Below are 27,969 nucleotides of genomic sequence, written 5' to 3'. Positions count from 1 at the left end.
GTACAGACGCGGTTTACAGTGTGTTTGTGGAGGAACTAAGGGGCAAACTTCTCCTAAAACAGAAGGTATGAAGAAAAAGCTCTCGTTCTGTAGGAGCCTGGAGCTGTGCTGGGGCAGCTGCAGGGAGATGTGAGCTCCTCACCACAAACAGCTCATTACTGACCCTCCAACAGTGTAGTGATGAGCCAGGGATGAAGGGCTTTGAGCTGATGCTGGTGGTGGCTGTCATGTGTCTGCATCTGCTTTTTAAAAGGGATCTTCAGTCTGGCTTTCTGTTCAAAGCCATCTATGCTGCCTGTAAAATACCTGAGGAGGGCTGTGAAAGCCTCGGGAGGGATGTGAGAGGTGCTGAGTGTGGATGTTTTGGGAGGTGCTGCTGTGGGAGAGCTTTCTGTAACATTGACCTTAAAAAGGCATTCTGAGTCAAACAGTTGTAATCATGTAGTAGGAGTTTATTTCCTATTAAATGGTTATTCTTGGTACTGTTTAAATGAATTCCAGTGCAAAGATGGAAAATGGATGGACTAAGTGATCTTTGAAGGTCCCTTCCAACCCAAACTAGCAGTCTTCCAGTACCTGAAGGGGGCCTACAAGGAAGCTGTGGAGGGACTCTTCATTAGGGACTGTAGTGATAGAACAAGGAGTAATGTTCAGACTTAAACAGGGGAAGTTTAGATTGGATCTAAGGAAGAAATTCTTTACTGTGAGGGTGCTGAGGCACTGGAATGGGTTGCTAAAGAGGTTGTGAATGCTCCATCCCTGGCAGTGTTCAAGGCCAGGTTGGATGAAGCCTTGGGTGCCATGGTTTAGTGTGAGGTGTCCCTGCCCATGTCAGGGGGTTGGAACTGGATGATCTTAAGGTCCTTTCCAACCCTAACTATTCTATGATTCTATGATTGATTCTATGTAGAATTCTATTCTTTCAAATAGACTATTGGTAGTTCTCCATGTTGTCTTTCAGCTGTACAAACAAATATGTGTCTGTGTGTGTATATCTATCCATCTGTAGTTGTGTGTCATGCCACCATTTTTCATTTAACCAGAGACAGAAAGGGCTGTACTAATTTTCTCACCTCCTCATAGGGTAATTTATTAACCTTATGGCACAGCAGTGAGGTGACTGATCCTCTGCACTATCCACTTTTAACTAAAAACATTACAAATTCTCTGTGTCAAAACTGATAAGCCACCTAATGCTTTTCTAGGTTGCTGGGATGCCCTCGAGTCCCTTGTGTCTGTGCCAGGAGGTACCATAACCTGCTGAGAGCTATTCCTTGCTAGAGACTCATATTCATTTCAGTATCACCCTTTACCCTTCCAGCTCATTGCCATTCTTCTATTTTCCATCCCAAGTCATTGAATATATTATTGTGTAAGTCACCAGTACAGCAGCAAAATAGATCTTCAGTAGCAATTTCATGTTTTACTTTGCTTTAATTTAAAAATAGGGGAACTCAAACAGAAATAAACCCACGAGAAGCCTGGACAAAGAACTGCAAAGCAGTGGGGGTGGTTCTGCCAACAGCAGTGATGCTGCCAAAATGGAAAGTGTTGTTTCTATTTGGATAGGTGTTGTGGTTTAAGCCCAGCCGGCAAACCAGAACCATGCAGCCGCTCGCTCATTCCCCCCCCCAGCTCCCCCCTCTCCTAGAGGGATGGGGAGGAGAATTGAATGAATGTAATTCCCACAGGTTGAGATAAGAACAGCCCAGTAACTAAGGTGTAACAGAAATCACTGCTGCTACCACTGATAATGACAATGATAAGGGAAATAACAAGGGGAGAGAATACAACCGCTCACCATCCACCAACCAATACCCAGTCTGACTGAGCAGCAAACTAACCCCTCTGGGTAACTCCCCCAGTTTCTATACTGGGCATGATGTGCTGTGGTATGGAATACCTCTTTGGTCAGTTTGGGTCAGGTGTCCTGTCTCTGCTTCCTCCTGGCTTCCCCTCCTCCCTGGCAGAGCATGAGGCTCACAAAGTCCTTGGTCAGAGTAAACATGACTAAGCAGTAACTAAAACCATTGGTGTTATCAGCGCTGTTCCCAGGCTGAAAGTCAAAACCACAGCACTGCACCAGGTACTAAGAAGGAGAGAAATGACTGCTACTGCTGAACACAGAACAATAGGGAACAATTAAAGTCTGGGTTTCCAAAATCCTCCCCTTGTCTCATCCCTGCTGACACAGGTGGTCTGTGGGGTGTTACCTTCCTGGTGTATCTGTGATTCAGGTATGGGCCATGGTTCTCTATAAGCAAGCAAACAGATCCCATCTGCTTCTCATTGGTAAATTTGCTTCAGTTTCTGGTTTCTAACAGAGAATTCAAGGGGTTGTTTGCGCACTGCAGGTGAGGAAGCGCTCAGTGCAGAGGTTGCACCATAAATCATCGTTAACCTGTGTAACCACATTCATGGTAGATACCAGGGAAGATTATAAACAGGGAAACAAGGATTGCCATTTCTACGCACTCTCCCCAGCTCTTGGGGGTATTTTTTTGGGTGTCTGTGGCTTTCCTACCTAGCATCACAGTGTATGGCACCGTGATGGAGATTTCCTGCAGTCACCCAGCGCTGGAGGTGAGGAAACAAGAGGGGAGAGGCTTGGTTTGAGTCTGGGCTGGGAGGGAATACAGGGCTTTGGGAGCCCTTCAGCAGCTGGGCAGCATCTGTGCTGGAGATGCTTATTGCAAGGGTTCACTTGGCAGCAGCTTTACAGACCATGAGGGCAGATGCTGCTCTGAAAATGCAGCGTGTTTTGCAGCCTAAAGCAGAGGGAAGAAGAGGATCAGACTCAGAAAGCATTGAGTATTTTAATGGCTGTTTCCAGGTCTGTTAAAGAAAGAGAGTAAAGAGGATTCCGCAAATGTGGCTTCCAGGCAGCCTCTGAAAATGGCCATGAGGAAAAGCATGGTGGGACCTTGAGGAGAGGGTGGAAGCAGAGCTGAGGGGCTGGATGTAGCTGGAGGAGTCTGCATGGCTTGTAGAAACTGATCTCTTTCGTTGCTGTTCACTTCCCCCTTTGTTCAAGCAAAGAGACTTCTCCCATCCTTTGCAGATAAGTAGTATTGCCCCAGATTACCTTATCATGATGGATGTGGCTTCTAAATGAAGTTAGTCCCTGGGTCCTGATCTTCACTAACTTCTGGGGTCATAAAATGATAACAGCAATAATAAAAATAAATCAGTGTGTTTCTGCTACTGGCTATTAGATACAGTGCCTGAAATAATGGATTTCATTGCTTTTCTCCTTCCAATGCCCCATCCTTGGCAGTGTTCAAGGCCAGGTTGGACAGGGCTTGGAGCAAGCTGCTATAGTGGAAGGTGTCCCTGCCTGTGGCATGGGGTCGGAATGGGATGAGCCTTAAGGTCTTTCCATCCCAACCCGTTTGATGATTCTTTGATTCTATAGAACTAAGTGTTACATATTCCAGGGATTTTCACAAATGGATCCTCCCTACTTCTTGGCCAAACCAAGATGACCAAAAGGGATACTCATGGGGAAGCAAGATAACAATTGTGCCCATCATCTTGTCCTGGTGTTGATGCTGGTGTCATTCACTGGGGTGAGGCCCTTGGGCTGGGAATATGCACATCCCTCCCAAGTAAATGTTCAGTAATGAAAGGATCAGACCAGGTATGGATGGATTCTGTTTCCTTATTGTTGAACCATCCTTTAGCAGTCTTTGCTGCCTGTGACTTTCCTTGCCGGTAGAAAACCTTCTTTTCTCTGCTGGGCTGGGTTTAAATCAGGTGGTGGGTTTGTGCTGATGCTTCTTGCCTGACCTGCTTAATCCCAATTACATTTTTCTTTAGGTTGTTATCTTCTTCCCATGATTCTTTCTCTCAGTTCAAGCCCAAATCCCACAGGAGACATTAGAGAGGCAGCAGAAATGAGTTAAATGTGAAATGCTGTCAGTGATTTTTATAAGCAAGCTGTGGTTTCCCTGCAGCATCACGTGCTGGATTTTCATTCCTAGTACTTAGCTCCTAACTACCAAGCTGCCCACGGTAGCAGCTGGGTATTAAACATGTTCCTCCCATTGGACAAGGGCTGCGTTTGGTGCTCACCATCAGATCCCTCTCAGATGTGATGCCTCAAGTGCTGACAGCGAGGAGGGTTTTGTAGAACTGCTCAGCCACCATAATGACAGAGGATGTAGGTGCTGACAAGGTGCTCTAGATGCTGTGTTGGGCACAGGGACCTTTCCTTCTCACCTTTCATGGTCTCTATGTTGTGATGGTTGTGTCTGCAGGGTAGGACAGCATCCTCCAGGTATAGGATAAAGCTGTTTGTGCCCACCCTGCAACACACACAGACAGCACAGACATGTTTGTTATCCCACACACATGTGGGATTAATCAGTGCATGGCTTCTCATATCTGCACTTCATTTTTCATAGAATCCCAAAGTGGTTTGGGTTGGAAAAGACCTGAAGAAGACAAGGGAGGGTTTGGTATGCTCAGTGGCAGAACTTCTCCTCTCATTGCTGAAACAGGTTTTACAGCACCATGTTCATCCACTCCATGGCTTCGTAGGCATCCATAAGAAATAAGGAATTGATGGCAAGTTTGCTTTGGTCCCGAAACTTTTGCTTCCTGTCGGTACTCACCACAAAGGAAACAGCAACTCTATCAGCTGCATGAGGAAAGTTCTTCTGAGTGTTTAGACCCAATATTAGCCTTTTATTTCTTATTTCTGGTTTGCCTCCTGCTTTTGGCTTTTCTGGTATTAGTTGATGGGTAGAAGTGGAATTCCTCTAAGTGGTAGCAAAAGGGCAAAGCCCAAAGCCTGCCTGGTGTCAGCGTTGCTCCCTGGGTCCCTCTGGAAGGATTGAGTTAAAGTCTTTCCCCAGCACAGCCAGACCACTGAGTATTTAATACTCTTTGTTAATACGTTCCCATTATGTTTCAATTTGGATGTAAAAAAGAACCATTGCAGCTCATGTTTGACTTAGAAATAAGCACATCTTGCAGTGCCTCCTGGGCTCCTGTTGAGGGGGGATTTTCCGTGTTGCATCAGTGACTTGAAAGTCAACCAAATTATACTGTAAATGGGTTTTCTACCCTTCGGTCACGGGCACACTTTGGAAAATTACTTTCTTGGCCTTTACACCACTGGAAATTTCCACTGTCTTTACAAACCAGAGGTGAGTGTGTCTGTATGCAATGGAATGGAATGAATATCATGGAATCTGGAAATGGTTTGGGTTGAAGGGACCTCAAAGCTCCTCCAGCTCCAACCCCTGCCACAGGCAGGGACCCCTTCCACTGGAGCAGCTGCTCCAAGCCCCTGTGTCCAACCTGGCCTTGAGCACTGCCAGGGATGGGGCAGCCACAGCTTCTCTGGGCACCCTGTGCCAGCGCCTCAGCACCCTCACAGGGAACAGCTTCTGCCTCAGAGCTCAGCTCAGTCTCCCCTCAGGCAGCCTAGAGCTGAAGGTTTAATTTTATATGACTTCCATAGCATGCACGTTTAAATAGAAACCCTTCCAGATATATTTTTCCTTAATTTTGAATATGCATGGAAAACATTTCAGATCCTTGAGGAAGCTGCTCGGTACTTGCTGTGATTTCTCCTAGCACTGTTGAGTTCCGGTGTCCTTTTCCCACGCTGAACAACCACAGATGAGCATAGGAAGCAGCACTGAAACAGGAGGCTTGGTGCTTGGAGAGCTTTGGTAGGAATGAAGTGCTGTGTGGTTCCATGTGCAAGGTGTGCAAAGCAATAGATGGGCAGGCAAAGTCTGAGGCTGTAGCATTATGACAAGACTATTCCTGGATGGATTTCTTCAGGCAAACCAGGATTAGTATTCACCAAAATGCCTTTGGTTTATATTCCTCTTTAACCATCTAATCCCAGTGGTATAGAAAGTGCTTCAGTTCAATGTGCTCTTCATGTCTGGGAAACAAGTGTGTAACTACAGGCAAATATGAAGTATGTCTTAAAAGGAAAGAGGAAGAAGGTGAATGGAATAGGGGTGGGTTTAGGTGCATGAGCAGCATCCAGTTTTTGACACGAGAACATGCCCTGCAGTGCTCTATCCCCTGACCCCTTCCCTGCAGGAAACCAATGTCCTCTTTGTTACTTATTTCTCACCAAATGAGTATTTCCAGGGTGCATTTTAGGAAGCCTTACAGACCTTTTCCTGGTCGAGTCCTGCCTGGTTGGAGCCCCACCTGGCACCCCAGCAGCTGTGCCCTTCCCATTGCTGCCATTCATGCAGCAGCCTTACAGAGCCATTAGCAAATGCAAGTCCTGAGATATATTTAGCTAAAATACATACAGGGGACAAATGCTGCTGTTCAGTAATGCATGAAGAGCTTTTGTCCTGGGGCATAAAGTGGCTTTCCAAGAGGCAAATTGCAGGAAGGAAAACTTTGGCTTTGGGAGTGTGTTTAGTGCCCATAAAGCTCAATGGAGAGAATGATGCTGACTTCACTGGGGGTAAGATTATGCTCATGCTGTGGATATCTTCAATAGGTATAGTTATAATAAATAAACAATGTGGGCCCTGTTCTTTTGGGTTCAGTTAAAGGCTTTTTGAATCACAATGAGGAAAATCAGGCTTAAACCCTTGTCAAACTGCCAACCTAGGCTTAAGTTGGAAGTGCCATGGTTTAGTTGGAAAAGGTAAGAATTAACCCTTAACAGCAGGAGCAGATCTCCACTGCTGTGGCTTGCAGTGTGGTCCAGGACCAGTATCATGTTATTCTGCCATGGGTGTGTTAGTATGGGTCATTAACATCCATGTGCTGTCTAATGAGGTGATGACAGAAGATGGATCTGTCAAGGCATGGAATAAACCTGTATAAGAACAGTTTTGCCCTCAAAATCTGTCTGATCCCTTTCAACCAAGCCATGGGTGTCAGTAATGCATTCGCTCCATCTCCTAGGTCTTGTTTGGCTTCAAGCAAGTAGAGAGGAGAGGTAGCAACAGTGATCCATCTGGGTGGGATGGGGTGAAAAAGGGAAGAGACTTTAAATACTGTGTGCTAGAAATATCAGAGGTGGAAATGTCATCTGTGTGTTCTGGGGAAAATCTGCTCTCTGATGTGGTTTGGCTCCTGATGCACACCTGGGGATGGTGGTTTCTGCTGTAATAGTCAGTCAGTTACAACAAGGCCAGGTTGGACAGGGCTTGGAGCAACCTGCTGTAGTGGAAAGTGTTCCTGCCCATGGCAGAGGTTGGAACTGGATGAGCTTTAAGGTCCTCTCCATGGTTCTGTCATTCTGTAATAGGGAATTTTCTAATTCCCCATTAGAAATAATAATAATAATAGAAATAATAATATTCTGTTCTATTCTAGTTCCCCATTCTTTTCTTAGGTGCTGAAGCAACAGTATAAAAATGCTGATTGAGACATGCCAGGTGATGGGCTTGTGTATTATAACCATTCCCATTTCAGCCAGTGTGGCTGTCACCATTCCCACTGTGGCCAGAGCTGCTGTAGGAACTGGTCTTCCTGAGCTGCCATTACCTATGAGCAGAGAAGAGGGAAAACATCCCCTGGTTGATGCCAGCCCTGGTCCCAGGCTGCTCACATGAAGGGCTGGGAAGTGACACCAGTGCTGGAGGTGTCCCTGCCACCATCCTTCTGCTCTGCTCATGGTGATGCTCAGCCATTCCTGAGGTGGGGCTCATCAGCATGGCTGTGGGACCAGCAAGCTGGAGGTGGGTACATGGAGCCCCTGTGCAGGGGAAGGGAGCCTCAGACACCCAGCCCTCCCCTGAGGTTCCCTTCATCAGACATGCAAATCAGTGTCTGCTCATTAGTTATGCAAATCAGGGCAGAGAATCACTTGCAAAAAGATCTTCAGGTTTCTGAACCTTTTACTCATCTGCTTTCATCATCCTTTGTCCTTGTACTGTCCTGGTTACAGGTGAGACCAAGGTCGCTTGTGTTTGTAAGCGATGGTAAAATGCACTGAAACAGTCTTAAACAGGGACAGATGTTCTCCAAACGCATGACTTGCTGCTCAGGCCTCCTTGGCTCTAACAGTCATCACAAACTTCATAGAAAACATCACTTTCCTCCTCCCCCTCTTCAGCATTCATTGGTTTGCAATACAATTTACCTAAACTCAATCATACAATGCACAGAGCATCTATAGGTGGGTGCCAGGTTCTTCATGGGTCACCTTTGGGTGTTCTTCCAGCCCAGGTTATGTTCAGGCTGAAAGCTTGTGCTGCATCATGACATTAAACTCAATCCACAGAGTTTATTTGTATTCCAAATCCATCCCTGCTCTTTATGAGCATGAAAAGCTAGAAAGCATAAATATTTATTCCTCAAAGGTTAAGATTGCCTTAAATCATTCAAGCTTGTTTGGTGAGCATCAGATGTAATTAAAATGAGCAGTTGAACGCAATCTGCAGATATGAAATAATGTGTGTGTATATATATATGTATATATATATATATATGTGCTTGGCTCCAGTATGGACAGAAGGTGTGAGCTAATTGCTTCCATCACACCAAAAGATGCACTGATGATTTTGTTATTCCTGGTTGTGATAATAAATCAACATAAAGAAGCAGCTGAAATTGTATAATGGCAAGTCATGTTTGAACATGGAGCATGCACTGTGGTAACCAAATGAGCAGAGCTCATCTCATGTGTCCAACTAGAGGGACATAATTAAGCACATTATGCAAATTGTTCCAATTTGGGGTGTAGAGAATTGACCCTAATTGCCTGTGTACCAAAATCCACGTGCACACCTTAATGGGAGCCTCCAGCAGCCTGGTGTCCCTATAAATGTCAGCACTGGGCTGTTAACCTCCAAGTGTCTGCACGTGTCCCATGTGTTCTTCAGGTGCTCTGTGGCAACAGGGAGCTTCAGCAGCAGGAGGGGACCAGGTCCAACCCTGTTCCAGGGCAGGGGTTCACATCTGGAAACATGGGCATTAAGGGGCAAACTGGAGGTTCCTGGTCATGCTCATCTCCAGTATGGTTTGGATTTGTTGCTGTCTTATGATCACCTTTAAGATTAATACCTCAAGATGATGACCATCTTTAAGGTGATGACTGCTGTCATTAGGATGGTCATTTTGGGTAAATTCAGAATCACTGTGTAGCCCTTTCCAAGGATATTGTTGTAGTGCAAGGCATTCACATGCACATACCTCACTTGAGACTGATTTTAATCAGACTCTGCAAGCAATAGGATTAAAGTGTCCTTTTTGTTGTCATCAAATTTACAAAAGCACAGAATGGTTTGGGTTGGAAATGACCTTAAATATCATCCAGCTTCAACCCCCAGTTAATTTGGGAAGCCAAAGAAAACTCAACACTTGCTTCATGGAATATTACTCCTGGAATTAAATGTGTAGTAACGTAACCTAAGTTACAGATGGGGTTCCTAGCTTAAGTAATGGTCCCCAAGGGTATGGAAATCAGCATTTCAGTCTGTTCCTGTGGGCATCCTGCTGGGCATCTCCTTAAAGCTGGAGGGCTGTTGCGAGTCTGTGTCGTGTGGGTTGCTTCATATAATTAGAGGCACCTTAGACTTTGGTGTAGGAATTGATGGTTCCTCAGCATTTCTTTATATCCAGAGAGCTCATCAAAGGTAATAGTTTTGCCAGGGGCTTTGACAGGAGCATTAAAAAGAAGCTGTCATTGCCTGAGGTCTGAACAGCAGCTTGGGCAGGAGAATGGCTCATTGCCTTCTTAGAGATGGCCAAGTTACGAGTGCCTCCCGCGATGTTATTGTGCTGCAGGTAGCACAACAAACATCACACTGACCTGTTCCTCTTCTGTACATGCTTCATTTGTCATTCTTTCATCAAAGCAAGTATGGATTAAACTTAGTACTTTGCAGGGTATTTTCTTTACCGTGCTCCTGATCATGTCTTGATTTCTCTTATCCTGATGATGGCAGGGAAAAAAAAGAGAAATAATCCTATCTTTCTTTCCCTTTTCTGGTGTTTTCCTGCAGCTGCTTGTAGCTCACCTGCCCTGTGCCCCCAGGCAGCCCATGCTGCTGCTGTTGCAGGGTCATTGTCAGCTCAGTTTTCAGATGGTGGCTTGTACACAGCATATGAAGACTGCTAATGGGGCACTGGAATGTCCATCTGAAATGAAAGGATGTGTGCTATGGGTCGTTCAGGTTCTGAGAGGTGGTTTCATGAACACTTAATGGGAAGCTGATGCTCAAGGTTTGCCCTCAAATTTGGTGATGGCCACAAATTCCCAAGGATTAAGTAGCTTGGTTTAATTGGCACAGTTCTAGCAGCAGACCTGGATTACTGATTTAACATGAATGACATATAGTAGGGATGTAGTGATTTTCTGCTTTCTGCATTGTCTGAGCAGACTGTGATTCCCAAGGATAAAGCTGCTGGTTTATAGTATCAGGAAAATGATTTTCAACGGATAGAATGGAACACAAAAGAGTTTGTGGTGAATTAACAGTAGAAACTGGAGGTCTGTTATTTAACCTTAAATAAGAAAACTAATCTTGCTGTAACCCATTCTGAAGGCATTAATATATCCTTGAAGTCCTTATCTTAAAGCCATGTTTTACTAATTTAAGATTTCCACCAATGCTTATTTCGTGTGAATTGATGGACATCATGGCCAGAGTAGAGCAGTAATTCAAGTAACACAGCCCTCCTGTTTTACCATGCAGACAGGCATAGGGACAAGTGGTTAGCAGGAGGTTAAAAGAGCATCCATGAAATACAGCTGGAAAAATGGGGTATTTTAAAGGCATTTTTGTTTACTGGAAAAACCCCAAATGTTTCCTTGTGGTTTGAATGCAGGTTCTGCCTCCAGAATGGATGCTCACGTGGGTCCCTTGATGCCAACGCAAGTCACCCGTGTAACGGCTGTGTCTGCACCGACGGTGACGTTCATGGCAACCAACTTGATGGATCAGGCCTTAGCAGGTGTGTTTATGGTTCTATACACTGATTATATTACTGAAGCATATGTTGTGTATTTGCATACTTCCAAACCATCTTTCCATACTGCACTTAAATGGGGGAACCTTAAAAAATCAGCTCAAATGTTATGACATTTGCTTTAGCTCATTACGAGTGTGTTCAGAGGGGTTTGGATCCTGTGTGCTCGGTCTGGCAGTTGCTTTGCATTTGATGATACAAAAGGCAGGTTTCCGAAATGTCCTTGGGCTTTTCATGTCCCATGCCAGTGGTATTCACAAGCATTACAGTAATAACGTGGTTATCTTTTGGGTAGTTGCTCCATGAAGGCTTGTTGGCTGGAGCCTCGGAGGATGCTTTGTGCTGTATGGTGTGATAAAGCTGGTTCGTTTACTGTCATGTAAATGTGTGTATGTGCTATTGTGAGAGAAGGGGCAGTGCTGTTCCCAAAGACTGGAGGAAGTCTTGTGCCTTTGTTCAGGTTCACATATGTGCATTGCAAATGATAATCAAAATCAGATTTGTATAGGAAATTGGGAACATCATTGACCCCCCCCGCAGCCCTGCTCCAGCTCTGGGGCAGCAGCACAAGGGGAATGGCTTGAACCTGCCAGAACAGGGGAGACTGAGCTGAGCTCTTAGGCAGAAGCTGTTCCCTGTGCGGGGGATTAGCACAGTTATGGAGGTGTTGAAGAGTTAGAAATGAATGTGCTTGGTCAGTCCTTGTTCATGGGGATGGATTTGGGGTAGAAGCTCTCACCTGTCCAGTTAAGCTGTTTCCTTCATGGATACCCCAGCTCACTGCCTCTACCCACAGCTAAGATTAAAGCTTCTTAAAGCACTTTGTACTCAGCTCTGCTGGGCAGATCTCTAAGTGGAGCTGGAGGGTCCCTCTGAAGCGGGTGCCCTTGCTGCTCAGTAGGAGCCTCTGACTGAATCGTGTGCTGAGTATTCCAGCTCTGTCTAGAAACTGCTGAAACTTTAATGACACAGACACCTTAAAACTGCAGAAATACTCATGCATGTCTCTTGACATACTTAGCTTAAAGTTTCTTGTCTGGTTTGGTTTGCTTCTGGTAAACACCTACCTCCTTTACTGCCCCTAGTTATTGTGTTTCAAGGATTGCATCCTTCTTAAAGTCCCCTGGAGTTGTATTGACTTACCTCCTTGTCAGAAGCAAGTGAGATGATGGAGATAGTAAACCTCTTCAAAGAATGCAGGGATGAAGATGCGTGCAAGGATCAGGCTTGTTGAGAGCTGAAATCCTGGTTTCTTGTATATTCCACATGGAACATACTTTATAATCTCCTTGCTGGCAGTCTTGAAAACACAAATGCTCCTGCTGTTATCGGGCATGCTGAATAAGGATGTGTCTGTAGAAAGCCTTTTGATGACTAGGTGACATCTGATGACAAGGCCAGTGTGACGTTTGATCCATAGATTGCCTAAGCCAAGTGCCCCCATGCTGTTGGGAGGCCATCACTTTGGAAGAGCAATTAGTATGTTCTTATATGCATACAAGTAATGGAAATAAGACAAACATTACATTTTTTGTTCCCAGCTCTCTCTTGAAAAGACAAAAGATCTTCTTTTGTTCTCCTTTTGTCATTTTTGCTCTGCTGCCAAATATATGTAAGAGAAAAGTGGTAAAATGGATTTTGCTTTAGCATTTTGGAGGAGATCACACTCTTTTTGTCCAGGTTGCTGCAGACTGTCCTTATCTCCAGTGGAACAACAGTCAAAGCAGGAATCGTAACTGACAGCATGTGACAGTCGTACAGGAGTATTCACACCTTTCACAGCCTCTAAGTGCTGCAGAAAAGCAAATGTGCACTTGAGGGGGCCATGAGGAGATGCTGGGACCCTGACAGAGCCTCATGGGTGGCCTGTCCCTGGTCAGTTGGTGCTGGAGGCCAGAAGTCCGTGCTGAGGCCTCTGGGGGCAAGTGCAGGAACATCATCCTGCTCCAGGTCACCAGCAGCAGCCAGGTGGGCAGTTATGGTGGAGAGGTGGGTTTAGAACCACCCCCATGGTTCTGAGTGGGGGTTCTTGTTTCCATCTGAGGCTCTGGCACAGGGTGCCCAGAGAAGCTGTGGCTGCCCCATCCCTGGCAGTGCTCAAGGCCAGGTTGGACACAGGGGCTTGGAGCAGCTGCTGCAGTGGAAGGGGTCCCTGCCCGTGGCAGGGGTTGGAGCTGGAGGAGCTTTAAGGTCCCTTCCAACACAGTTCCACAATTCTATAGTCATCTATGTGTGCTCTTTAAGTAAAATCCAATCAATGAAAACATTTATGATCAACATTTTAAACTAATGGGGGTTTGGCTTCTAAATACTTTTGCACAGTATTTGGTTTAATCTGTTGTCCATACTTTCTTGTGGCATGGATCAATCTTCTCTTTCCTCTCCCTAATTCTGCTTTCAATGAGATGTTTATGATCACACACCTACATCCTCTGTGATACACCCAAGACAGTTTTGCTGCTTCACCTTTATTTTTCATACTGTGAATTATTCATGGCTCTCTACCTGCTGTGGAGCCTCAGAGAAGTGTCTTTAATCAGATATCTTTACCCTCCCATCTCCAGCGCATCCTTCGGTGGCATTATAGCAAGCACGGGAACACATCATCAGTAATTGTAGTGCTAAATTTAGGGGCAAAAAAGGTGTGTGATTATGTTGAAACATGTCAGGGTGACTTAATTGTCAGGTTGTGGGTTTTTATATGTATGGAAATTAAAGCAGGGGGGAAAGAGTTTGATTAATGAGAAAAGAGTGATCCTGAGCAAAGACATGCACTGGTTGCTGCTAGAGGGTAAATGCATCTTGCTTGCTGGCTGTTCCTGGTGCGTTCAGAGGAGTCTCTAAGGATCTGTGGGGGGAGAGTATGGAGCTGCTGCAAGGGCTGGAGCAGCTCTGCTCTGGAGCCAGGCTGAGAGAGCTGGGCTGGGGCAGCCTGGACAAGAGAAGGCTCCTGAAGGGGAGACCCCAGAGCAGCTCCAGTGCCTAAAGGGGCTGCAGGAAAGCTGGAGAGGGGCTTGGGACAAGGGATGTAGGGACAGGCCAAGGGGAATGGCTGGGATTCTGTGATCTAAGTTCTGCCAGTGTTCTGCTCAATGCCCTCCTCTGGAAGCAGAGCAGGGCTGTGTCTCAGCAGCAGGAGCTCTCTGCCTCCCCCATTGCAGTTGCAGGTCTGATACCTTTGCTTTTCAGAAGCTTGGTGTCCCTCCATAGCAAAGTGAGTCTGAGCTGAGGTGTGCTCCTGCCCTGGCATGTGTTCCCTGCTCCAGGGGCACCAAGTGACTGCTGAGCTCCAGGGCAGCATATAAGGTCAAGTTATCTTTTCTTTCCATGACATGGAAACCAGTCTCAATGTTCAACCATTGATACAAATGACTCCTGACATGCACAGTGACTTTCAGGTCTTTCTGTTATTTTATGGGTCTTTTATTTCCATCTTATTTCCTCTATGCTGACTGTCCAGAATGTTGTGGATGTATATTGCACATGTGAATGCCTAATGCACTGCGTGCTGCAAATGTTCCCTGACACGTGCTGTGCTGTTGGTACTGTGTTTCAAGCAAAATCTACAGCACCCACGTTCCTCCATGGGGCTTCTGCTTCCAGTTTGGATGCAGTGAGGGGACTTTTTAAAGGGGGAAGGAAAACAGGTTGACTTTGGCCTTTGCAGCAGTGTTTCCATGCTGAAGATGTGTAAGGTTCAAAGGGGAGTGAGAATGGCTGCAATGGGCAAGAGCCGCGTCCATGCTCCATGCTTCAACCCAATCTTCATTTATGAAAGAGCAGGGGAGAAGCAGCAGTAATGAAAGTACATACTCCATATGTGGTGCCTTCCTTTGCACCAAGCCGGAGCTCCCAGCGCTGTGCCAAGGCTGGCTTAGGTTCTCTCTCCTATTGCATTTCCTCAGCGTCAGCTTTGGGAAAATCCTCTGCTGAATTTCACATGTGCAAAGGTTTGTTTAAATCTGCCAACTGACAGTTCTGTGTTTGCATTAATGCTTCCAAAGCCAGGCAGATGAGTTGTCGTGTTCCTCATCCATGTGTGTATGCATGTACATGAAGGAAACATCGTGACTCCTTCTTAAACCAATGTGATAATGAAGACTACAAAGGAAGCAAAATTCTAATAATAAGAAAAAGCTTTTTTTTTCCTTGTGAGATAAGAGGAGAAAGAAGCAGAGCTGAGAGGGATTGATGGGATTTCCCTGCAAATCAAAACTAAAATCCCAGCTTTGTTAGGCATCGTTTCCCAAGTGCTGCTGCTCTGTGTCTGAGTGACAGAATCCAAGCAGCAGTTTGTGTGTGGCTCTTTCATCAGCAGTTAACAGGCCTCCCAGACTTGTTGCTCCAGGGCTTGTTTCATGACAAGAGCAGAAGAGTCAAGAGCTGGAAATGCTGGGGCATTGTCATGGTTTAAACCCAGCCATGTAGTCTCTCTCTTACAAACATCACCCTCTCCCCCCCCCCCCCCCCCCCCCCACTTCTTGCCCTCCCCCTGCTCCCAGAGGGATGGGGAGGAGAATCGAAGGAATGCAACTCTCACAGGTTGAGATAAGAACAGTCCAGTAACTCAGGTATAACACAAATCACTGCTGCTACCACCAATAATAATAATGATAAGGGAAATAACAAGGGAAGAGAATACAACCACTCACCACCTGCTGACCGATACCCAGCCCAACCCAGCAGTGAACTCACCCTTCCAGGTAACTCTCAGTTTACATCCTGGGCATGACATGCTATGGTATGGAATACCTCTTTGGTCAGTTTGGGTCAGGTGTCCTGTCTCTGCTTCCTCCTGGCTTCCCCTCCTCCCTGGCAGAGCATGAGGCTCACAAAGTCCTTGGTCAGACTAAACATTACTGAGCAGTAACTAAAACCATTGGTGTTATCAGCGTTGTTCCCAGGCTGAAAGTCAAAACCACAGCACTGCACCAGGTACTAAGAAGGAGAAAAATGACTGTTACTGCTGAACCCAGGATACACACACCATGCCATTCAGCAGCATTGCCTTGAAAGGCTCCTAGCACATGGTCAACCATGGTGCCTGTGTCAAATATGCACCTGCAGAATGTGCCTGGCACCAGATGTGTGCCTGCAAAGGGATCCCAACCTTGGGCTTTAAATTGCTACAAAATCAATGAGGTACAAAGGAACCTTTGCTGGGGAGGGACATGTGAAAAGGTTCCTTTAATCCCCTACAGATGTATTTTGGTTCAAACCCCTTGTCAGAAAGGTGGTGGCTGTACAGCACCGGTTCACCGGTCGTGCCGAGGGCTGGCTCATTGCACGCCATGGGAGTGGAGAACAAGCCACCAAGGGTGTCCCTGAGGGAGAGCAGCTGGAATGACAGGAAAACACAGGGTGAGATAATTAAACACCTCCATGAAACAGCTCAGAAACTGCACTCTGTCTTCCTCCTGCTGTGTGTTAGAGACAGAGAATGTATTAGCACAGTTTAATTGAAGTGAGGTTCCCTCATTGTGGCTCCAGGTCTCTCCGAGCAGTGAATGCAGGAAGCATCCTTGGTCCTTGGCTCTCCTGCTCCATGGAGGTTGGTGCTCAGGGCCTGGCTGAAGCTGGTGTGACAGTGCCACGTTCAAAACCCCATGTGCAGCACATCACTTTGATTCCCAATTACCAGATGTCGATAGAAGAAGGATAAATTTAGAGACCCTTTTGATGTGTATTAGCTGCTCCCTACTCCTCACTCCTTTAATGTGGAAATTAATTGCCATGATTTGTAAAGCTTCTTTTTCGCTGCCCATAAAAATTAAGTCATCTTCTGAGAAAACTACATTTGTTTAAATATTTATCATTATGATATATTCCACGGTGAAGCAAATGGCTCAGGCTCTACCTTTCCCTCAGCGTAGCTCCTGTTACATGTCACCTGTGCTGTGGTCTGAGTGATTTTGAAATGAAATGAATAGTATTTTGATGTGTGAATCTGCTATGTAACATGCAGTCCTACAAAAGCCTTGCTTGCAAAGAGTTTCTTGAAGCTACTGCACTGAAGCTTTGTTGTTAGGCAGATGGCAAGTGCTCCATAAATGGAGTAGGATAAGATGGTTAAGTATGGATAAGGGGTAAGCTATGTCATGACTTGCTGTCATCATGGCACCCTAACACTGGTGGTAGCAGCCCCTATTTGCAGTGCAGGGCTGCACTTGAGCTCTGCATGGAGCCTGTGGGTGCATAGGATGCAGTGTAGGGTGGGTGCAGAGCTGATGAGGAGGGATCACCATGCCCCTGTCTTTGAGATTCTGGAGCCTCCTTTGGCAATATAACTGCTGTACTGGAGCTCCTCAGGCACAGAAAGGCTTCGGTGATGATCACACATCACGTGTGGGGGTTTGTCATATGTGAGTTGAAGCATCATCATTATTTGGTAGGTTGAGCTGAGCTCTGAGGCAAAAGCTGTTCCCTGTGAGGGTGCTGAGGCGCTGGCACAGGGTGCCCAGAGAAGCTGTGGCTGCCCCATCCCTGGCAGTGCTCAAGGCCAGGTTGGACACAGGGGCTTGGAGCAGCTGCTCCAGTGGAAGGGGTCCCTGCCCGTGGCAGGGGTTGGAGCTGGAGGAGCTTTAAGGTCCCTTCCAACACAAACCAGAGTGGGATCCTATGAATAAACAAGAGCAGTTAGACAAAGAACTGGATCACCTTAAGGTCCTTTCCAACCCTAACTGTTCTATGATTCTATGATGAGTCTATGATTCTGTGTGCATGGCTGCAGGGTAGGGCTATGACCTTATTGGTAACATTTAGATATGGTGGGATGGCTTCTGTGCCTGGAGCATTGGAATGGAAGGGTACAAGCTCTTTGGGAAGCACAGGCAGAGGAGGAGGAGGTGTCACCCCCTGTGTCAGTGACCGGCTGGAGGGCATGGGGGTGAGTGAGGAGCCAACCAAGAGCTCACACAACAGGATTCTGCTTTGTTCCAGGTTCAGGATGAAAATCTCAGAGCAATAAACTGCTCACTCTGAAGTGTATGAATGTGTCCCATTGAAACACAGGATGATCTTTAGACAGGCAACGTAGTCCTCAGCACATATATGTGTTACAGACATGTATGGGTGTCAGTAAATGAGTGAGGAGGAAGAGGGGAAGAGGCAACAGGGAGAGGGGTTGGGTTTAATTCATCAGCTGTGGCTCGTTGGGAGTGTATTAATTGCTCATTAAACAGAGATCGTTTCCCCTTGCAGATAATGGCAAGGAATCCAGTCGATCCTCCTGCCCACCTGCCTTGATTCTGCACACGGAGAGGAAGAGCACCCCTGTGCACAGCGCTGGAGAGAAGGTCTGCAGGGCTGGGGGGGTCTTCTCCTTTAAACCTCTTTAGACTATGGGTAAAGGATAAAGCACCGTCCTCTGGAGCTGTGCTGCTGATACAGGATGGTTTCCTAGGGTCGATTTTAAAGAGCTATCTATCTAATTTATCTTGGTTTATAGGAGCTCTGCCACTGTAGTGTCAGGGTATGGGAGGAGGGATGCTCGTGGATGGGTTTGATGCTGATGGATGGGTTTTCTTCCCATCCTGGAGGAGAAGGGAGTCTGTAGGTGGGGGTGTGTGTGCATATGTGGAGCTGTGACACAGCCCACACAGCAATTCATGTGCTGAGAAGCTGTGATCAGATCACAGTGTCTGTGATTTGCTGTCTCACTGCAGTGACAGTGACCTGTGGAGGTGGCTCAGCCCCTGCTCAGGGCAGGATCATCCCCTGGGTGGGTGTTGTGCTGCTTATTGCAATATCAGCCCCAGGGGCTGGAAAGAGTTTATTTCTGCCCCTTTTTCATGTTTCTGGTTTGAGTTGCTGTGCACTTCCATAGCCTTCCTTTACAACTGCACCCTCCTGAAACAGAACCTTATTAAAGGGGACCTACAGGAAACCTGGAGAGGGGCTTCGGGCAAGGGCCTGTAGGGACAGGCCAAGGGGAATCACAGTATCCCAAGGGTTGGAAGGGACCTTGAAAGATCATTTAGTCCAACCCCCTGCAAGAGCAGGGTAACCTAGAGTACATTACACAGGAACTTGTCCAGGTGGGCCTTGAATATCTCCGATGTAGGAGACTCCACAACCCCCCTGGGCAACCTGTTCCAGTGCTCTGTCACTCTTACAGTAAAGAAGTTCTTCCTGATGTTAATGTGGAACCTCCTATGCTCCAGTTTACACCCATTGCCCCTTGTCCTACCACTGGATATCAGTGAAAGAAGCCTAGCTCCATCATCCTGACACCCACCCTTTACATATCTGTAAGCACTGATGAAGTCACCCCTCAGTCTCCCCCAAGCTAAAGAGACCCAGCTCCCTCAGCCCCCCCTCATAAGGGAGGTGTTCCACTCCCTTCATCATCTTTGTGGCTCTGCGCTGGACTCTTTCAAGCAATTCCCTGTCCTTGAACTGAGGGGCCCAGAACTGGATGCAATATTCCAGATGCAGCCTCACCAAGGCAGAGTAGAAGGGGAGGAGAACCTCTCCCAAACCTTCCCTTGCAGTTCATTTCCATAAGCTTTTACAATCAATAGCTGTTCTTCAGCAGGTAAAACAGCACCTGTACTTGCAGGTTGCACCATACAACCTCCTGCATTGCCTGTTGCTCCATCCAAACAGCCTGGCCCTGTCACAGGGGGATTCCTGCATCTCAGGCTGCAATGTTCAATCATATCCACTCTCCCCAGTGAGCTGTTGGTGTGGATAGAAACGTGTCTGCTGGTTTTTCATTTCTATTGCTTTAAGTCAGGCGACGTTTTTATGGTTCCCTGTTTAACTGGGCTATTCTCAAGGTAGCTGGTTGTTCATAAAGCCCCTTGTGGAATAATGGCAATGAGGCTGAGCCACTTCAAGTTAAAGGGAGTGATTTGTGTAGCAGTAGCAGCCTTTTGCATCGGCTTTATTTGCTGACTAATCTCTATCTGTCTTTCAAGGAGCATTCTTTTAAACTAGTAAATGAGGATGACAGCTCATCCAGTGGCAACAGGCCTGTGGCATCCACTCCAGTGCCGGGATCACCATGGTAAGCAATTGTTATAAGCCATTCAGCAGTGCTGTTTCTGTTGCCAGAAATGCATTAGTGCTCTGTTACATGGGGAAGACACACTGCCCTGGGTGCTAAGTAGCAATGCTGGGTTCCTGTCCAAGCTTCCACTAGAGCTTCTAATTAACCTCATGATCCACATTCCTGACCATGTTCCCATTCAGGCAACTACATACTGGGTAACTAAATCTCATAATAATCAGTTATACTTCATGGCTGGTCTAGAGCCACAGCCTAGTACCAGCGCCTCAGCACCCTCCCAGGGAGCAGCTTCTGCCTCAGAGCTCAGCTCAGTCTCCCCTCGGGCAGGTTCAAGCCATTCCCCTTGGCCTATCTGTGGGATCTTTGGGTAAGGCACTATATGTGGGTATCAGCCATTATTTGTTATTATTATATTGTGCCATTTTACAGACCACTGTTGTATGCACAGTCCAACATCCTACTTAGTCTCAACATCATAAATACATTATTTACATCAGTCATTTCTCTTCTAGACAATTGCTGCTCTGTAGTGTAGTGCAGAGGAGCCATTGAGCCCAGCAGTGTCATAAGCAGATTATGGCTCCTACCTTCTTACAGTAAAGAGCAGTAGCTGATGGTACTCACAGTGGGATCTAACAGCACCCCCTCCTTCAGCAGCATCTGCTTGTGTGGGATGAGCATCCAGGACCTTCATTCAAGTGCACCTCTAGGGACAGAAAATGTGTTACCATACCCCATCCCTGGCAGTGCTCAAGGCCAGGTTGGACACAGGGGCTTGGAGCAGCTGCTGCAGTGGAAGGGGTCCCTGCCTGTGGCAGAGGCTGGAGCTGGATGAGCTTTAAGGTCCCTTCCACCAGAAACTAGTCAGGGATTCTCTGATAATCATCCCCTAACAGAGGATTAGAGCATCTGTCTTGTGGGGCTGTTTGTGATCCAAAACAGTTGTGCATCAAAATGAAGTTATTCAAATTGCCTGAAGTCCACAGCTGGGTTTATACAACCAGTTCTGTGCTTCTCTTTACTGGGAGATCATTTAACTCCACTGAACATAATAACAGGGTTTTTCAGGCTCAGAAACACATTTGCTGCCATCACCCTGCAGCTTCCTCCATGGCTTCTGACAGGGGTTGTGCATCTTTCATTACATGTCTGGGCAAGATAAGTGGTCATGTCTTACCATGGTACACATTGTATCTTGGGTTATCTTATTATAGCACTCCACACTGATGGAGCATTTTCATGTTTGCAGTCTTTTACCCAGACCAGTCTCTTTGTTAACCAGTTTTGTTCCTGGTTTTAATCACAATAAAACATCAGAGCTTCTAATGATAAGATTTTTTCCTTCCTTCTTGCTTCAGAGACCAGCATTTTCCTATTATAAGTATTTGTGTGCATGAGGAAGTCAAAGTGTGTAGATGATGTTTGTTAGTTTTCATTATGATTCAGAGCATGTGGGTTTGAGATTGATATTCTGGTTGTTTATTTACATACAGATTTAGTATATTTAGTATATAGATCTAGTGAAGTGCAACTTGAGGGGTTTGAATGTCTATTAAGGATGTTGTGATGCTTATTTTCATGTTGCTTTACCTGATCTAAAATTAATGCCAGGACAAGAAGTGGAGCTGCTGCTGTGCATGTTTAAACTGACCAAGCCAGGGAGCTGCAGTTTGCTCAACAGCACTTGAGTGTGTTTTACATACTTGAAAGAGCCCATAAACCTAAACCCTTGTGGCAGATTTCTACAGTGCCTGATGGTACCTGTCCAGAGCAGGGCATAGTGGGAACCAGCGGGGATGCCACTGAGGTGCAATGGGATGCTATGGGGGTGCTGTTGGGTTGCCATAGGGATGCTGTGGTTTTACCTCCTCCCTTCTAGTTGCAGGCAAAGGAGGTGACCCATGGTCATCAAGGCCATCAAAGTGATGGGCACCCAGCCCCAGTGCTGAGGCTTCTGCTACTTGCTGCTCTCAGCTGTGTCTTTAGAGCATGCAATGTCTTTTCCTGTGGCTTCTCTTGCTGTGAGCACCACAGTGCTCCTCTTTGCCTGGTTCTTTTCCCCTTCTGTGATGGAATATTCCCCCCACTGCTTTTCTGGGGGTGTTTAGACCATTTCTATGACATTTCATCCTACCTGAGGTGACTGACGTGGGCTGGCATGGAGCAGGCTGTCAATCCAAGAGGAGCCTCAACCCACAGGCTGCAAACAGGGGTGCAATACATCAGCTGTGGGTTAACTGCTTGTTCGTGGGTGTACCTGACGTTATCTAAGCATAGTCTATCACTTGGAATAGGTGTGTAGTCTGGACGGGAGATGACCGGGTCTTCTTCTTCAACCCTACAATGCAGCTGTCAGTGTGGGAGAAGCCGGTGGACCTGAAGCACCGCGGCGACATAAACCGGATCATCGAGGATCCTCCTCACAAGCGCAAGCTGGAAGCTGCAGCAAGTAACTAAAGCCCTGTGATTATTTGCCTCTATTTAAACTCAAATATGGAACGAAGCGTGGTCACTAAGTACGCTCAGAGAAAGTTTGATAACTGTAATTAGAGTGGGTTTCCTTTGGGGATTTCATCTCAAGTATTGCGTTAAAATTGATGTTTATTGCAGAATCCTTATTTCCACAGCACTGCTGAGCTTGGGGATAGAGTGTTCTCATTATTGGTAATGAAGAACCAGGTGTCTTCTTATACTGGATCAATCTTTGATGTAGGAAATACATCTCTGAAGATGCTGTCTTTATGTTTTATTGCACTTATGTCCAAGATGTACATTAGGAATGCATTACCAGTGCATTATTCAGCTGTTATGCAGAGGGAGATGCTCCGTAGGTAATGATTATCCAACCAAATTGGGGGGGGGGGAGGAAAATCCCTGCAGTAAATCTCTGATGAGTGCTCAAAGGTTTGGTGGAAACATGGGTGGCTCCATCTAAACGTGACCCTGCATTCACCTTCTAAATGCTGAATTCCCATTACTTAGTTGTGCTGAAGAACAACATGCTGATCTGCAGGGCTGTGTGCTCAGTGCTTCAAAACACAGGTTAAATACACTGTTTGGCTGGTCGGTGATAAGGGTATTTGCTATCCTGTCATTCCCACCATGACCAGTGCATGGAGGCAGTTTTCCCAGCTTTCATGTGGGAGCAGTGCCAGTAAGACCTGCTCTTACTGGCAGGACATCCAGCTGCATATAGACAACATGCTTTGATCCACAGGCACACCTCCCACTTAACAGCTGTGAGTGTGTGTGTGTGGACTTGAAACACTGCCTGCAGGTAGATAAAAGTGAATGATAATCAGGATTTATGCTACCAGTATTAGCAGAAGTGTGCTGATAAAAAAGCTGCAGAGTGGTTTTGTGTTAGTCTTTATCCCCATATAATGTCATAACGTTTTTCAGTATAAATTTCAATCATCAGGTGCTCTTTTATGTATCATTTATGTCTGTGGCTTGAAGAACTTCAGCTGTATATCTAATAATTCCAAAGCCTGAAGTTCATTCTTCAGGAGAAGGATATGGCACATGTTTGCTAGTACAGGTTATACTGAAAGGCCAATTAATTGCTGACCAGGGAGAATGATGACCAAGGACAAAACTGAGGGTCATTGTGCATGGTCTTTAATTAAAGAGTCTAAAGTTGTTGATATGTGCTGCTTCAAAGCCTATTTCTTGCTGTGTGTTCCATCCTTTCTGTTTATTACCAATATATACCATGCAGATTTGATTCATGCACCAGTTGCTTTGTGACCGTGGTTATCATCATTGCTAATAGTCTTAATCTTCCTTGATATAGCTGGGAATTGTGGTTGCTCGGTATTTGAGAGAGTTGGGTTATAATTAGTATATATGAGCTGCTGAGGTGAAAGGAATTATTTGTCACTATTTCTCTTAGCTCGGGATCTGGAGTAAATAAATAACACATGAGCTGTGTGCTTCCAACAATGGTTGCCAAATGTATTTAGTTTAGTTGGTGCTGCTGAGTTTTAATTGGAATTCTTAAATCACGGGCATGAAAAGAAGTTGGCAGAGTAGTTCTTCATGGGATGCTGGAGGCTGTGTGTGCATCCCTCTGCTGAAAGAGTGAGCACGCTTATAATTTAGGCATAGATGCAAAATTACTCATTTATCAGTTACTCCCCCTGCACTAAGTAATAGTTCTTAGGGGGATGTGTGAGGTGTTGAGGTTGTATGCGCATTACTGATGTGTTGTATACTCATTACTGATGTGTTCCCATCAGGCCATCTCTCGGCTGGCATCCCTGGCTCCTCCATGGGGACATCACCGGGGTGACAGACTGACCATAATATCCCTATTTTCCCTCAAAGATTCCTTGAAATATTTGTCTTACTACAATGGGAAAAACCCATTCTTACTTATTTCTATTCCTTCCTCTGCTCAAATGGTTTCTGTGGATGCTCAGGCTGAGGGTTATTTATTCAGCTAATTAAAAGAAAACAGACATTCTGGCTAGTTAATTCAGAGTTGGGGTGATCCCTGTCCAAAACCAGTTATGATTTAGTTTAGTCTGTTCCCACACATATTTAGGACCCTCTAGCATTCAAACATATGTATAAAGCATGGCTCCTACAAATAGTATAGGTAAGCTCCCAAGCTTATGTGCGATACATACACTACAGCACTGCTGATCGCATCTTTGCATGTGGCCAATGGCTTGCTAATGCTTCAACTCACCTTGTAAACGCTGGTGTTCCCTCTTTGTTCTGGGAATTGAACCGGCATTCATGACTTGGCTGGGATTAGCTGAATGATTTCATTAAGAAGCTCTAAACTTGACAGACCGTCAGACTGGGGCAGTGATTTCATGGAAAGATTACTGCCAGGTAATATTCTTCCTCAAAGCTTTAAATCAATTACTGGATTTTGTGCTTGGCTGCTGCTCTTCCCTTTCAAAGTCAGTTTATAATCTTAGCAAGGGTCCAGCGGTGCAAAGTGAATCAGTAGGTTCCTGAGTGAGAGGATAGATAGCGTTTGTCATGTTTTACTGAGCTTTCCATTGCACTGAAATTTGAAGTGATGATGCTGATTCTAATCTCGTTCCGTTTATCCAAGGCAGTGTAACCACAGTAGTCAGTCACGCAGGGAAAGTGAGAAGGACTTGGGAGGCTGTCATTGCTCTCTGGGAGAACCTGACGTGTGTCAGGAACCAGCAGATGGAAGTAAGCTCTGAAATCACAGAATCCCAGCCTGGTTTGTATTGGAAGGGACCTCAAAGCTCCTCCAGCTCCAGCCCCTGACACAGGCAGGGACCCCTTCCACTGGAGCAGCTGCTCCAAGCCCCTGTGTCCAACCTGGCCTTGAGCACTGCCAGGGATGGGGCAGCCACAGCTTCTCTGGGCACCCTGTGCCAGCGCCTCAGCACCCTCACAGGGAACAGCTTCTGCCTCAGAGCTCAGCTCAGTCTCCCCTGTTCTGGCAGGTTCAAGCCATTCCCCTTGGCCTGTCCCTACAGACCCTTGTCCCAAGCTCCTCTCCAGGTTTCCTGCAGCCCCCTTTGTATCAGTTCTTTTGTCTGAAGGCTGGATGGTGGCTGAGATTTCTTTGTATAAATGCAGAGTTGACCTATTTTTCACAGAAAAATCTAGAAATTCCTTATCCTTTTCAAAAATCTGTGTGAGATTTTGGTGTAATTTGACTTCAGATTTGTGTTCTTCAAGTACCTGTAGAGCTCCATATAATTGTTTGTCATCACCAATGAGTTTGCTCTTGTCCTGTTGAAATGCTGAATGGGAAAGACTCACTGCCCTGACCAGACTTCTCGCCACTTGCTTTAGGAAAAGAACATCCCATCAGGGTTTGTGATGTCCACGTATATGTCCTCCAACCAGCTCTGGATAAGCTGGCTGTGGTGTGACAAATGGCTTCTCCTCTTCTTTATCAGTGGTGAAATTTGGTAGGAGCAGAGCTGTGCTTGCCCAGTCCCCTTCAGCTCTCTTGGGAAGCACCATTAAGTACTCTGTCATGTTTTTACCTTCAGATATGTCACGTTTTTACCTTCAAAATAGGTAGAACAATTTCCAAGTAGAGGTAATAGCTCTTGTGAACTTGTGTTTATTTGAGATGATACCAAATTCATTTGTGTATCCATAATGCTCATATGTTGTCAGGAATGCTGAGACCAAACTCTCCGTGTTTTGGAATGCCGTTCATCTCTCTGTATTAACATGTTATGTTCTAGTTTGTACATTGTCCATTTGTATTTCCTCCTTATGTGCTCTCTGTTCCTGGTCTCCCTCATTGCAACATTGCAGCTGCCATTTGCTTTTTGTTGTTCCTTTTGCAGTGATTTAGTGTTTGTGTTGTTCAAACACTTAATATAAAAAGGTAACATTTGCTGGAAGCGCACTAAGAAACGTGACATTTACCTAAAATAGGGAAGCAAAATGAGCTGAGAACAAGATTCTTAAATTGAAACTTGAAATAAATGGCCAATTTTCTATTATCTTCAGTGATTATCAGATATTAGACCCATTTTGTAGGAAATGTCTTGAAGTTTCATCTGATTTCAGTGAGATCAGACCTCCCCATACCAAGCTATTCAAACCTTTAAACTCCATAACCTTAGTTCAATTTTAGCTTTATTTTCAATGTAGTTTTTCATCATCTCCTCCATAGCAAAGCCATGTTTTCATTACCACGCTAATACAGAGAGGCTGACGTTTGGTGTTTCTGATATGCCCAACCTAACCACGTACACCTTGATTATTACGTTTCTCATGGCGAACTACTGGAGTCCCCAGCACAAACTGAGCACTGGGTGGATGAGGCTCCTGATGCTCTGTTTGATTTGTGATGAAAACTGCAGTTTGTATACCTGAAGAAAAAGGATTCCCAGAAATACATATCTGTCCCATATGCTTCACATTCATTATGTGACAGTGCAACCTTGGAGACCTCCAAGGATGGTTGTCCAGACCAAGCCAGGAGTATAACATTACCTTGGAGTTATCTGTGGCATAGGGAGCATGGAGGTTGTTGGTATGCCCATAACCTTGATGCACTGGTGGTGGATTACCAGAAAAGCAGCATTATATTTGCTTACATAAGAAAGGAATAGGCTGAGGAGGGAAGTTCTGGTGCGAGGTGCTGCTATTGAATCCTTGGTTGCCGGTACTGACATAATCTTGCAGAAGTGCCTTTGTAGTTGCATTTTTAAGGGAAGGGAGGATCAGGTGAAACCATAACAAGATTTCAACCAGTCATGTCACAAATGAAAAATGAGGAGCTTTTCAGAATGGAAATGGTCGGGTTTATTGCTATCACTTTCATTTGGATGAAGGCAATTTTGAGGGTCTGATGAAAGATGTGTTATTTCTAAAGCGCTCTGTGGAGAGGAGAGAATAGCAAATATCTGAGCAGCAGCCAAAGGCAGGGAATGAAAGGTTAATTTGAGGAATCTGTATTCCCATTTATCTGGTTCAAATCTAATAACTATTTATTTCTTTTTAGCAGACAAATGTGTTAGTTCTTGCCCAGGGGATGAAACTGATGATCTTAGCATCAAAACTAAGAGAAATAAGTAAGTTCTAAAGTTTACTTATCTATATATAATGTTGGGAAGCTAATATCTGGCGCAAATAAATGTAAAGAGAAATACAGTTCTTTTATGTGTGGATAACTGCTTATGAAAGTCACTGTTAAGGTAGCCAGTCTTCATGAAATCCCATGATTCTTTATAATCTCTGTTTCCCCTGAAATTCATCATTTTTTGTCGAATTCATGCTTATTTTGAAATGGTTAAAAGCCTATAAAGATATATGTGTTTGTTTCAAAGCCGTTGGATAAAAGCTTTATCTTCATTGAAGTGGAGCAGATTGTTTTCCACTGGTGCCAGGCTGCCAGCTTAGAATATCCGGAGGTATTTCTGTTATTGTGCTTTCATTTGACCTTTATTACCATGTGTGTTTCAAATTCTGATGAAGTAAGAGGCAAAAAATCCCATGTGCCAAACAAGCAACTCCCTCACCCTTCACCAGAACAGCAAGGAAAGGAAGGAAACAGTTTGTGTTTTAAGGAGTAC

General features: G+C 45.5%; 1 protein-coding gene across 1 annotated transcript in view; it reads left to right on the top strand.

The window, feature by feature from the left end:
* The window catches only part of TCERG1L (transcription elongation regulator 1 like), a 73,526-nt gene that overhangs the window by 32,854 nt on the left and 12,703 nt on the right, over positions 1–27,969 (top strand). Inside the window, exons 5-9 of the mRNA XM_034062364.1 lie at positions 10,774–10,899; positions 18,115–18,209; positions 19,836–19,924; positions 22,222–22,376; positions 27,399–27,468. Of these exons, the coding sequence (XP_033918255.1) occupies positions 10,774–10,899; positions 18,115–18,209; positions 19,836–19,924; positions 22,222–22,376; positions 27,399–27,468 (535 nt within the window). The remainder of the gene's footprint in view (positions 1–10,773; positions 10,900–18,114; positions 18,210–19,835; positions 19,925–22,221; positions 22,377–27,398; positions 27,469–27,969) is intronic.

This window comes from Melopsittacus undulatus, chromosome 4, assembly GCF_012275295.1.
Source record: "Melopsittacus undulatus isolate bMelUnd1 chromosome 4, bMelUnd1.mat.Z, whole genome shotgun sequence".
Classification (NCBI taxonomy): domain Eukaryota; kingdom Metazoa; phylum Chordata; class Aves; order Psittaciformes; family Psittaculidae; genus Melopsittacus; species Melopsittacus undulatus.
Note: the sequence above shows the minus strand (reverse complement) of the source record. Positions and strands in the feature narration are given on the sequence as shown.